We start from the raw sequence: 13,436 nt of genomic DNA on the forward strand, positions 1-13,436 counted from the left end.
CTACTACTACTACTACTACGACGACTACTACTACGACTACTACTACTATCACTACTACTACTACTACTACTAAGATCACTACTACTACTACTACTACTACTACTACTACTACTACTACTACTACTACTACTACTACCACTACTACTACTACTACTACTCCCACTACCACTACTACTACTACTACTACTACTACTACTACTACTACTACTACTACTACTACTACTACTACTACTACTACTAATACCACTACTCCTACCACTACTACTACTACTACCACTACTACTAAACTCAGCAAAAAAAAGAAAGTCCTTTCACTGTCAACTGTGTTTATTTTGAGCAAACTTAACATGTGTAAATATTTGTATGAACATAACAAGATTCAAAAACTGAGACATAAACTGAACAAGTTCCACAGACATGTGACTAACAGAAATTGAATATTTTTTTATTTTACCTTTATTTAACTAGGCAAGTCAGTTAAGAACAAATTCTTATTTTCAATGACGGCCTAGGAACAGTGGGTTAACTGCCTTGTTCAGGGGCAGAACGACAGATCTGTACCTTGTCAGTTCAGGGATTTGAACTTGCAACCTCCCGGTTACTAGCCCAATGCTCTAACCACCAGGCTACCCTGCCGCCCCAATAATGTGTCCCTGAACATTGGTGTGGCCACCAGCTGCATTAATTACTGCAGTGCATCTCCTCCTCGTGTACTGCACCAGATTTGCCTGTTCTTGCTGTGAGATGTTACCCCACTCTTCCACCAAGGCACCTGCAAGTTCCCGGACATTTCTGGGGGGAATGGCCCTAGCCGTCACCCTCCGATCCAACAGGTCCCAGAAGTACTCAGTAGGATTGAGATACTACCACTACTACCACTACTACTACTACTACTACTACTACTACTACTACTACTACCACTACTACCCCTACTGCTACTACTAATACCACTACTACCACTACCACTACTACTACTACTACTACTACTACCACTACTATTACTACTATTACTACTATCACTACTACCACTACTACTACTACTATCACTACTACCACTACTACCACTACTATTAATACCACTACTATCACTACTACCACTACTACTACTACTACTACCACTACTAACACTACTACCACTACTACTAATATCACTACTATTACTACTACTACTACTACTATCACTACTACTACTACTATCACTACTACTACTACTACTACTATTAATACCACTACTATCACTACTACCACTACTACTACTACTAATACCACTACTAGCACTACTACCACTACTACTATCACTACTACTATCACTACTACTACTACTACTACTACTACTACTACTACTACTACTACTATCACTACTACTACTACTACTTCTAATAGCACTACTACCACTACTACTACTACTATTAATACCACTACTATCACTACTACCACTACTAATACCACTACTATCACTACTACCACTACTACTACTATCACAACGATTACTACTACTACTACTAATACCACTACTATCACTACTACCACTCCTACTACTACTACCACTACTATTACTACCACTAATACTACTATCACTACTACTACGACTAATACTACTATCGCTACTACTACGACTACTACTAATACCACTACTATCACTACTATCACTACTACTACTACTACTACTACTACTATCACTACTACTACTACTACTTCTAATAGCACTACTATCACTACTACCACTACTACTACTACTACTACTACTACTAATACCACTACTATCACTACTACCACTACGACTGCTACTATTAATACCACTACTATCACTACTACCACTACTACTACTACTATCACTACTATTACTACTACTAATACTACTACTACTACCACTATTACCACTACTACTACTACTACTACTACTACTAATCCTACCACTACTATCACTACTACCACTACTACTACTACTACTACTACTACTAATACCGCTACTATCACTACTACCACTACTACTACTACTATCACTACTATTACTACTACTACTACTACTACCACTACTACTACTACTATCACTACTATTACGACTACTAATACTACTATCACTACTACTACCACTAATACTACTACTATCACTACTACTACTACTACTACTACTACTATCACTACTATTACTACTACTACTACTACCACTACTACTACTACTATCACTACTATTACTACTACTAATACTACTACCACTATGACTACTACTAATACTAATACCACTACTATCACTACTACCACTACTACTACTACTATCACTACTATTACTACTACTAATACTACTATCACTACTACTACTACTACTACTACCACTATTACCGCTACTACTACTACTACCACTACTACTACTATCACTACTACTACCACTACTACTACTACCACTATTACCACTACTACTACCACTATTACTACTACTACTAATACCACTACTACTACTGTTACTACTCCATCCTTTGTTGATTAATAGAACTAATTTTCAGTATGATTTAAGACACCTTTCTCCTCTTCCTGCAAATTTACCCTCCGTCTAAATGTCCTGCCAACAAGATCGTTTCAGCTGATTCCAATGAAAGGAAGACTTATTTGTATTTTTTAAATTTCTGTCTTCCGCGTGAATGTTATTATTCTCTTTATTTTCTTTCTTTAGTATGAATGTTGCCATGCGTTATGGAAAAAGAAAGGAAAGGAAACGGCCCCTAAAAAAAAATATGTCTGTGCCTCCACTTCCTCTGGCAGGAAATAGCATCTTTGATTTGAGCCACCACACACCGATGGTCAATGCATGCGAGGTGTTGCTCTCTCTCTGTTTATTTTACTGTGACAAACTGGTGTGCCCTTCCTGGCTTAGTCATACACCTCAGTGTAAAAGACAAATGTGTCAACAATATTATACCATCTAATACCCAAGGGAACATTCTGAATCTTTACTCCATGGCTAACTAGTCAGACATGGGATCAAACAGTATTCGATATCTTTCAAATAGTTTGTGTTTGCTTGATCCTGTCTGGAATGCCAGTTGGGCAGGATACGGGTTTGTACTTCAACAAATATTTTATTGGTTCCACTGAGCCAGGCACACTCAACCAAGCACAGCTGAAGACATGGAATGATTTTTAATACTATCTGAACCCAAGCTGGTTAGCAGTGCCATGTGTCTGATAAGACGTGAGGGTGAAAGTGGAACAATGTGACAGATATCCTCATCATGGATAGGGTGCCTAATGGCACACACTGGCTCCTCCTGCTCACACACTTCCAGCAGGAGACAGTAATGATCCCCATCAATCAGATTGACACCTGCCAGACTGATGGGAGCTAGAGAGAAAGTGTCCTACGTCGCTCCATATGGAGCATACCTGGTGATGTTTCATTCAGATTTGTCAAGCAGGCACAAACAAGCAGTTAGTGACATTCTGGTTACCAAGTTTGCAAGGTGAAATTCCATGTGCGACAAGCCAACGGGGCCGAGTTACAGAACCCACACATACAAATACTCCAATGCCAATGCTGCTATTCCTGTTGTCCCAGTAGTTTCCTTTCTTACAGTCATATTCTTAGATGTATATTGGGCAAGATGAACAACTCATTTTGAAACAAGAAGTTGAGCTCAGTAACAGGAATGTTTGGCCTGATCACCGACGAGAGGGCCTATAGGGAGGTCAGAGAACTGGCAGAACAACCTCTCCCTCAATGTGAGCAAGACTAAGGAGCTGATCGTGGACAACAGGAAAAAGTGTGCCGAACAGGCCTCCATTAACATTGATGGGCCTGTAGTGGAGCGGGTCAAGAGTGTCAAGTTACTTGGTGTCCACATCGCCAATGAAGTCTCATTCTCCCCCTCAGGAGACTGACAAGATTTGGCATGGGTCCCCAGATGGTTCTATAGCTGGTGCCAGATCGAGGACCAAAAGGCTCCTCAACAGCTTCATTGCACCCCAAGCCTGCTGAAAAATTCATTAAAAAAAAGAAATTAACTGCACTCAAGGGCTTGCAAGTAACCATCTAATGGTAAAGGTAACACTTGTAGTCAACACGTGCCTGCGCCCAGAACTAAGCCTCCTGTATGTCTCTCCAGCCTGGTGAGTCCTGTGCCCAGAACTAAGCCTCCTGCATGTCTCCCCAGCCTGGTGAGCCCTGTGACAGTTCCACATACCAGACTGCCCATACATCTCCTCACTCCAGTCAGCACATGTGACAAGTTAAATTTGGTCATTTCCTAGACGATCAGAAAATGGAATAAATGTTCTTAAAAAAAAAAAATATTGGGGGGGGGTGTTAATGAATTACTTCAATCAGAACTTTCAGGAGGGTTTTAGTGAGATAGAAAGCAAGTGCATTAGAGCCACCATTAATATTAAAGGCATCAGGCCCTAAACACTGCTTCAAGCTCATTGACTGCAGAGGTCCAGTGATGCAAATGATCCTGGCCAATGCCAGAGAACCAACATTTCTTCTACTGGAACAAGCAACCTGATTACCACAACACAGCATTCAAAACATTTAAATTTAAAAAGAAAAAGACTAAAATGTATTAGAATCAATTTTATTTAAAACAATTGAAGTAGAGAAGTCCTGACAACACTTCCAGGTCACAGCACCTAGAAGACAACATATTAGTAACAAGCATACATGAAAGCAAAGACAGGTGGCAAGGCTGCATTTACACAGCCAGCCAAATTCTGATCTTTTGCCTAAGAGCCAATTAGCAAAAAGATCAATAAACGGCCTGTGTAAACCTACACAGCCCAAGTGGCATAAAAATACAGAGAAGCCGAAATCTCACCTCAACTGGTGGCTACAGATCCCACTTCATGTTCTGGACTCCCCTAGTCCACTAAAGCGCTGGACTCAGACGTAGGTAGTGCTGGGGCCTTTCTGCTTGGCAGATAGTGTGGTTTGCCTGTGGCTTTCCGACACTTGAAGAGCTGGGTCGAGTGGCTAGGGGAGGCCCTACTCCTACTGAGTAGGGTCTTTGAGCCGGTGGATTGGAGATCCGCCGTACAATTCTGGGATGCTGTGGATGACGGTCTGGGCAAAGCGTTGAGGGGTGGTCGAGATGGCACTGCTGGCAGCGCCAGTGTTGGACTTCACTTCATTGAACATATAGCGTTGACTGGGGGCAGGTTCAGAGCCACTTGACTTCTGGGCTGTGGCAGGAGCATTCTGGATGAATGTTGAACTGGCAGCCTGGGTAGAACTGAAGAGGCTGGAGACTGGCCCACTACTGGCAGCATAGCTGGGCTGGTAACTCCCCCAATGAGCAGACATTTGGCCATACTTCCTTTGGGTAGGTTTAGCAAGGAGATTCTGGCTGTATGTTGAACCCTTTCCACCCTGGTTAGAGGTAAACAGGCTTTGGCTTGGTGTTGCACCAAGGTCATAGCCAGGCTTGTAGGCTCCATAGGAGTTTCCACTAGCTGTAGAGCTAGGGCGAAAAAGACTGGCGCGAGAGGCCAGGCTAGAAGTGGGCATGCCACGACTTGAGGTAGAGGCTCCATCTATTCTCTGGCCAGAGGTTTGGGCATATTGATTGGAAGTTGAAACACTACTGGCAGAGCTGCTCTGGTATTGCATAACATCTTGGGAGAAGCTAGGCTTGTAGCTTTTTGTTGCACTCCACCCTTGAGTAGAACCAAAACTCAGAGGACCTGGTCTAAATGAAGTTAGTGAAGAACCACTTGAGGGAACTTGACGGTCAGGAGTGGAAATTGACTGGGCAGAGATTTCTATTGGTCCCTTGGAAGCCAGGGTAGGGAAGCTGCTCCCTTGCTTCAGTTCCTGGACATAGCGGGTGAGGGAGGTGGTTTGGGTAGCAGCTTGACCATAGAGGCTGGGGGCTCCTCTACTCTGAGTCTGGACAAGGCCTTGGTTGGGTTGTCTGGAGGTGGAGAACTTCAATCCACTCTGGGTAGAGCCATAGTTAGGAGTAGATGGTTTCAGGTTAGAGGCAGTTCTACTGTGGACATTAAACATAGCATATGGACTCTGGACTAATCCAGAGCTGCTGGAGTGAGGCTGTACTGGACGAAGAGTGTAGGGCTGGATTCTCTTTGCCTCCCAACTTGAAACTGGCCTTACTGCACTGGGGTCAGTGACACTTTGACCATAGGTTCTGCTGGCCTTGGTTTGATGCTTGTTGTGGATGGCAGAGGTTCCACTGGCTATAGAACCAGAGAGGCTAATGTCAGTATTCTTGGCACGGGTCCTCTTACCCTTTGTCTGGGCAGAGGTAAAGCTGCTGGGGTTAGAGCCACGAGAGGCTGGTCTGAATTGATCCTGGGGATAGCTGCCACCGGTTTGCCTCTGCTCAACTTCCATTCTGGAAGAGCCAGAAAACCCATAGCCTCTTACTCTCTGGGCATCTAAACAGAACAAAGGGAAGTTATAGATTCAGTGACAAACTTGAAGGTTGGTCTGACAAAAGTGACAATGTTTGGTGTTCATGCCTTACCACGTGGAGCCCATGTAAAACTTGAGTGTTCTGCAAACAATGAGCAAAGGAACACAATCCTGTCAAGAAAAGAAGTGGCCATTACACATCAACATTGCAAATACAAGCAGCAACCTTGCAGTAGACCTGAAACACATTGTTCAAAGAATCTTACCCCAAATTAATTCCAAAAGCCATATCAAAGCCTTAAACCACCAGACCAGCCAGCGCAATACTCCACAATTAGTAGCTCAATGCCTTGCTGCCTTGCTTAGTTCACATACTAGCTTGGTGTGTATTTATTGCCTGAACCTGCAGTTGCCATCCAAGCACTGGCTTATTGATTGATCATTCTCAGCTGTATGTCTTTGTGGAGTGGACAGATTTTAAAACAACCAAGGTGAGGAGAGAGGACGCGAAGAGTTAAGGAAAGACTTTTGAAATTCACACAAAGAGGGCTAACGTTATGACATCACAACGACATGCAGCTGAACATGATCAATCAATCAAACAGTGATGACGACTGGCTGTTCAGGCTAGAAATATACACTCAGCTGATATATCAACAACTCAAGGCAGTAAGGCTGCGTTTACACAGGCAGCACAATTCTGATCTTGTTTTCACTAATTAGTCTTTTGACAAATCAGATCTGCTCTGAAAAAGAGCTGATTTGAAAAGATCTGATGTGATTGGTCAAAAGGCAAATTAGTAGAAAAAAGATCTGAATTGGTCTGCCTGTGTAAAAGCAGCCTAAGTTAGCGAGCTGCCAGCTATTGCGTTGTCTAGTCTGTGGGTTCTGTAGTACTTCATTTAAATATAGCTTTTGGAAAACATTTTGGTTACAATGTTTGGGGAAAAAAGTGTTTCATACCTACTGAAAAGTTTGTGAAATATGTTGTGTAATTTCTCTCTTGGCTTTTACGTGATTTAACTTGTACAATTTATTTTCTCTTGACAGGATCTGTTTGTTTTGTTCATTGTTTGCAGCTTGTGTAAGCTATGTGTGTCAAATCAAATCAAAATTCAAATCAAATTGTATTGGTCACATACACATGGTTAGCAGATGTTAATGCGAGTGTAGCGAAATTCTTTGCTTCTAGTTCCGACTATGCAGTAAAATCTAACAAGTATTATAACAAATTCAGCTACCTTATACAAAAACAACTACCTTATACACACAAATAGACACAAACGTAAAGGGATGAATAAGAATATGTACATATAAAAATATGGATGAGCGATGGCAATGAGATGAGTAATGTAGGATATGTAAACATTATTAAAGTGGCGTTATTTAAAGTGACTAGTGATACCTTTATTAAGTCAGTTTATTTCAGTGGCCAAAGATTTTTGTCTGTATGTTGGCAGCAGCCTCTCTATGTTAGTGATGGCTGTTTAACAGTCTGATGGCCTTGAGTTTGAAGCTGTTTTTCAGCCTCTCGGTCCCAGCTTTAATGCACCTGTACTGACCTCGCCTTCTGGATGATAGCGGGGTGAACAGGCAGTGATGATCTTTTTGGCCATCGGGTGCCGTAGGTGTCCTGGAGGGCAGGTAGTTTGCCCCCGGTGATGCGTTGTGCAGACCGCACTACCCTCTGGAGAGCCTTGCGGTTGAGGGCGGTGCAATTGCCGTACCAGGCGGTGATACAGCCCGACAGGATGCTCTCGATTGTGCATCTGTAAAAGTTTTTGAGTGTTTTAGATGAGAAGCCACATTTGTTCAGCCTCCTGAGTTTGAAGAGGCGCTGTTGCACCTTCATCACCACGCTGTCTGTGTAGGTGGACCATTTCAGTTTGTCCGTGATGTGTACACCGAGGAACTTAAAACGTTCCACCTTCTCCACTTACTCTCCCGTCGATGTGGATGGGGGGGGTGCTCCCTCTGCTGTTTTCTGAAGTCCACGATCATCTTCTTTGTTTTGACGTTGAGTGAGCAGTTATTTTCCTGACACCACACTCCGAGGGCCCTCACCTCCTCCCTGTAGGCTGTCTCGTCGTTGTTGGTAACCAGGCCTACCACTGTAGTGTTGTCTGCAAACTTGATGATTGAGTTGGAGGCGTGCATGGCCACGCAGTCATGGGTGAACAGGGAGTACAGGAGAGGGCTGAGAATGCACCCTTGTGGGGCCCCAGTGTTGAGGATCAGCCTCTAGTACTGCTGGTTCAGGCCAGAGTAAAGCTACCCATAGAGTGACTGGTGTCACGCCCTGACCTTAGAGATCCTTTTTATGTCTCTATTTGGTGTGGTCAGGGTGTGATTTGGGGTGGGTATTCTATGTTCTTTAGTTCTATTATTTGTATTTCTATGTTTTGGCCGGGTAGTGTTCTCAATCAGGGACAGCTGTCTATCATTGTCTCTGATTGAGAACCATACTTAGGTAGCCCTTTTTCCCACCTGTCTTTGTGGGAGGTTAACTTTGTTTGTGGCACATAATCCAAAACAACCGTGAAGCTAAAGGGCTATGTGCTACAAACAAAAAAACATATTCAACCAATCCCTATCCCAGTCTGTTGTCCTCACATCCTTCAAGATGGCCACCATTGTTCCTGTTCCCAAGAGCTAAGGTAACTGAATTAAATGACTATCGCCCCGTAGCACTCACTTCTGTCATCATGAAGTGCTTTGAGAGACTAGTCAAGTACCATATCACCTCCACCCTACCTGATACCCTAGACACACTCCAATTTGCTTACCGCCCCAATAGGTCCACTGACGATGCAATCGCCATCACACTGCACACTGCCTTATCCCATCTGGACAAGAGGAACACCTATGTAAGAATGCTGTTCATTGACTACAGCTCAGCATTTAACACCATAGTACCCTCCAAACTCGTCATCAAGCTTGAGACCCTGGGTCTCGACCCCGTCCTGTGCAACTGTGTCCTGGACTTTCTGACGGGCCGCCCCCAGGTGGTGAAGGTAGGAAACAACATCTCCACCCCGCTGATCCTCAACACTGGGGCCCCACAAGGGTGCATTCTCAGCCCTCTCCTGTACTCCCTGTTCACCCATGACTGCGTGGCCATGCACGCCTCCAACTCAATCATCAAGTTTGCAGACAACACTACAGTGGTGGGCCTGGTTACCAACAACGACAAGACAGCCTACAGGGAGGAGGTGAGGGCCCTCGGAGTGTGGTGTCAGGAAAATAACTGCTCACTCAACGTCAAAACAAAGAAGACTTCAGAAAACAGCAGAGGGAGCACCCCCCCCATCCACATCGACGGGACAGTAGTGGAGAAGGTGGAACGTTTTAAGTTCCTCGGTGTACACATCACGGACAAACTGAAATGGTCCACCTACACAGACAGCGTGGTGATGAAGGTGCAACAGCGCCTCTTCAAACTCAGGAGGCTGAAAAAATGTGGCTTCTCATCTAAAACACTCAAAAACTTTTACAGATGCACAATCGAGAGCATCCTGTCGGGCTGTATCACCGCCTGGTACGGCAATTGCACCGCCCTCAACCGCAAGGCTCTCCAGAGGGTAGTGCGGTCTGCACAACGCATCACCGGGGGCAAACTACCTGCCCTCCAGGACACCTACGGCACCCGATGGCCAAAAAGATCATCACTGCCTGTTCACCCCGCTATCATCCAGAAGGCGAGGTCAGTACAGGTGCATTAAAGCTGGGACCGAGAGGCTGAAAAACAGCTTCAAACTCAAGGCCATCAGACTGTTAAACAGCCATCACTAACATAGAGAGGCTGCTGCCAACATACAGACAAAAATCTTTGGCCACTGAAATAAACTGACTTAATAAAGGTATCACTAGTCACTTTAAATAACGCCACTTTAATAATGTTTACATATCCTACATTACTCATCTCATTGCCATTGCTCATCCATATTTTTATATGTACATATTCTTATTCATCCCTTTACGTTTGTGTCTATTTGTGTGTATAAGGTAGTTGTTTTTGTATAAGGTAGCTGAATTTGTTATAATACTTGTTAGATTTTACTGCATAGTCGGAACTAGAAGCAAAGAATTTCGCTACACTCGCATTAACATCTGCTAACCATGTGTATGTGACCAATACAATTTGATTTGAATTTTGATTTGATTTGACACACATAGCTTACACAAGCTGCAAACAATGAACAAAACAAACAGATCCTGTCAAGAGAATAAATTGTACAAGTTAAATCACGTAAAAGCCAAGAGAGAAATTACACAACATATTTCACAAACTTTTCAGTAGGTATGAAACACTTTTTTCCCCAAACATTGTAACCAAAATGTTTTCCAAAAGCTATATTTAAATGAAGTACTACAGAACCCACAGACTAGACAACGCAATAGCTGGCAGCTCGCTAACTTAGGCTGCTTTTACACAGGCAGACCAATTCAGATCTTTTTTCTACTAATTTGCCTTTTGACCAATCACATCAGATCTTTTCAAATCAGCTCTTTTTCAGAGCAGATCTGATTTGTCAAAAGACTAATTAGTGAAAACAAGATCAGAATTGTGCTGCCTGTGTAAACGCAGCCTTACTGCCTTGAGTTGTTGATATATCAGCTGAGTGTATATTTCTAGCCTGAACAGCCAGTCGTCATCACTGTTTGATTGATTGATCATGTTCAGCTGCATGTCGTTGTGATGTCATAACGTTAGCCCTCTTTGTGTGAATTTCAAAAGTCTTTCCTTAACTCTTCGCGTCCTCTCTCCTCACCTTGGTTGTTTTAAAATCTGTCCACTCCACAAAGACATACAGCTGAGAATGATCAATCAATAAGCCAGTGCTTGGATGGCAACTGCAGGTTCAGGCAATAAATACACACCAAGCTAGTATGTGAACTAAGCAAGGCAGCAAGGCATTGAGCTACTAATTGTGGAGTATTGCGCTGGCTGGTCTGGTGGTTTAAGGCTTTGATATGGCTTTTGGAATTAATTTGGGGTAAGATTCTTTGAACAATGTGTTTCAGGTCTACTGCAAGGTTGCTGCTTGTATTTGCAATGTTGATGTGTAATGGCCACTTCTTTTCTTGACAGGATTGTGTTCCTTTGCTCATTGTTTGCAGAACACTCAAGTTTTACATGGGCTCCACGTGGTAAGGCATGAACACCAAACATTGTCACTTTTGTCAGACCAACCTTCAAGTTTGTCACTGAATCTATAACTTCCCTTTGTTCTGTTTAGATGCCCAGAGAGTAAGAGGCTATGGGTTTTCTGGCTCTTCCAGAATGGAAGTTGAGCAGAGGCAAACCGGTGGCAGCTATCCCCAGGATCAATTCAGACCAGCCTCTCGTGGCTCTAACCCCAGCAGCTTTACCTCTGCCCAGACAAAGGGTAAGAGGACCCGTGCCAAGAATACTGACATTAGCCTCTCTGGTTCTATAGCCAGTGGAACCTCTGCCATCCACAACAAGCATCAAACCAAGGCCAGCAGAACCTATGGTCAAAGTGTCACTGACCCCAGTGCAGTAAGGCCAGTTTCAAGTTGGGAGGCAAAGAGAATCCAGCCCTACACTCTTCGTCCAGTACAGCCTCACTCCAGCAGCTCTGGATTAGTCCAGAGTCCATATGCTATGTTTAATGTCCACAGTAGAACTGCCTCTAACCTGAAACCATCTACTCCTAACTATGGCTCTACCCAGAGTGGATTGAAGTTCTCCACCTCCAGACAACCCAACCAAGGCCTTGTCCAGACTCAGAGTAGAGGAGCCCCCAGCCTCTATGGTCAAGCTGCTACCCAAACCACCTCCCTCACCCGCTATGTCCAGGAACTGAAGCAAGGGAGCAGCTTCCCTACCCTGGCTTCCAAGGGACCAATAGAAATCTCTGCCCAGTCAATTTCCACTCCTGACCGTCAAGTTCCCTCAAGTGGTTCTTCACTAACTTCATTTAGACCAGGTCCTCTGAGTTTTGGTTCTACTCAAGGGTGGAGTGCAACAAAAAGCTACAAGCCTAGCTTCTCCCAAGATGTTATGCAATACCAGAGCAGCTCTGCCAGTAGTGTTTCAACTTCCAATCAATATGCCCAAACCTCTGGCCAGAGAATAGATGGAGCCTCTACCTCAAGTCGTGGCATGCCCACTTCTAGCCTGGCCTCTCGCGCCAGTCTTTTTCGCCCTAGCTCTACAGCTAGTGGAAACTCCTATGGAGCCTACAAGCCTGGCTATGACCTTGGTGCAACACCAAGCCAAAGCCTGTTTACCTCTAACCAGGGTGGAAAGGGTTCAACATACAGCCAGAATCTCCTTGCTAAACCTACCCAAAGGAAGTATGGCCAAATGTCTGCTCATTGGGGGAGTTACCAGCCCAGCTATGCTGCCAGTAGTGGGCCAGTCTCCAGCCTCTTCAGTTCTACCCAGGCTGCCAGTTCAACATTCATCCAGAATGCTCCTGCCACAGCCCAGAAGTCAAGTGGCTCTGAACCTGCCCCCAGTCAACGCTATATGTTCAATGAAGTGAAGTCCAACACTGGCGCTGCCAGCAGTGCCATCTCGACCACCCCTCAACGCTTTGCCCAGACCGTCATCCACAGCATCCCAGAATTGTACGGCGGATCTCCAATCCACCGGCTCAAAGACCCTACTCAGTAGGAGTAGGGCCTCCCCTAGCCACTCGACCCAGCTCTTCAAGTGTCGGAAAGCCACAGGCAAACCACACTATCTGCCAAGCAGAAAGGCCCCAGCACTACCTACGTCTGAGTCCAGCGCTTTAGTGGACTAGGGGAGTCCAGAACATGAAGTGGGATCTGTAGCCACCAGTTGAGGTGAGATTTCGGCTTCTCTGTATTTTTATGCCACTTGGGCTGTGTAGGTTTACACAGGCCGTTTATTGATCTTTTTGCTAATTGGCTCTTAGGCAAAAGATCAGAATTTGGCTGGCTGTGTAAATGCAGCCTTGCCACCTGTCTTTGCTTTCATGTATGCTTGTTACTAATATGTTGTCTTCTAGGTGCTGTGACCTGGAAGTGTTGTCAGGACTTCTCTACTTCAATTGTTTTAAATAAAATTGATTCTAATACA

At 44.2% G+C, this 13,436-nt stretch overlaps 2 protein-coding genes across 4 annotated transcripts; one reads left to right on the top strand and one right to left on the bottom strand.

Moving 5' to 3' along the window:
• Positions 1 to 3,532: 3,532 nt before the first annotated feature.
• LOC139554881 (uncharacterized) lies at positions 3,533 to 6,970 on the bottom strand. Of its 3 annotated transcripts, none has more exons than XM_071368118.1 (4): positions 6,628 to 6,891; positions 6,474 to 6,532; positions 4,806 to 6,384; positions 3,533 to 3,963 (listed from the first exon to the last, which is right to left on the bottom strand). In XM_071368118.1, exons 1-3 carry the CDS (start codon positions 6,648 to 6,650, stop codon positions 4,979 to 4,981), a joined length of 1,488 nt encoding a protein of 495 aa, XP_071224219.1. In that variant the 5' UTR covers positions 6,651 to 6,891; the 3' UTR covers positions 3,533 to 3,963; positions 4,806 to 4,978. The 3 variants fall into 3 exon arrangements, with proteins under 3 accessions (XP_071224219.1, XP_071224218.1, XP_071224217.1); XM_071368117.1 differs by having other exon boundaries at positions 3,775 to 3,966; XM_071368116.1 differs by lacking the exon at positions 3,533 to 3,963 and adding an exon at positions 4,550 to 4,620 and having other exon boundaries at positions 6,628 to 6,970.
• A 4,028-nt stretch (positions 6,971 to 10,998) lies between these two features.
• LOC139554882 (uncharacterized) lies at positions 10,999 to 13,436 on the top strand. Its single transcript, XM_071368119.1, has 4 exons — positions 10,999 to 11,358; positions 11,454 to 11,512; positions 11,602 to 13,180; positions 13,366 to 13,436. The coding sequence occupies exons 1-3, from the start codon at positions 11,336 to 11,338 to the stop codon at positions 13,005 to 13,007; spliced, it is 1,488 nt and encodes a 495-aa protein (XP_071224220.1). The 5' UTR covers positions 10,999 to 11,335; the 3' UTR covers positions 13,008 to 13,180; positions 13,366 to 13,436.

Source organism: Salvelinus alpinus, chromosome 26 (assembly GCF_045679555.1).
Source record: "Salvelinus alpinus chromosome 26, SLU_Salpinus.1, whole genome shotgun sequence".
Classification (NCBI taxonomy): Eukaryota; Metazoa; Chordata; class Actinopteri; order Salmoniformes; family Salmonidae; genus Salvelinus; species Salvelinus alpinus.

Coding starts and splice junctions, on each gene's coding strand:
- LOC139554881 (XM_071368118.1), bottom strand. CDS start 6,650: ATGGCTTTTGGAATTAATTTGGG. Junction 6,533..6,627: donor GCTTTTGGAATTAATTTGGG/GTAAGATTCTTT, acceptor TTTTCTTGACAG/GATTGTGTTCCTTTGCTCAT. Junction 6,385..6,473: donor TTTTACATGGGCTCCACGTG/GTAAGGCATGAA, acceptor TGTTCTGTTTAG/ATGCCCAGAGAGTAAGAGGC.
- LOC139554882 (XM_071368119.1), top strand. CDS start 11,336: ATGGCTTTTGGAATTAATTTGGG. Junction 11,359..11,453: donor GCTTTTGGAATTAATTTGGG/GTAAGATTCTTT, acceptor TTTTCTTGACAG/GATTGTGTTCCTTTGCTCAT. Junction 11,513..11,601: donor TTTTACATGGGCTCCACGTG/GTAAGGCATGAA, acceptor TGTTCTGTTTAG/ATGCCCAGAGAGTAAGAGGC.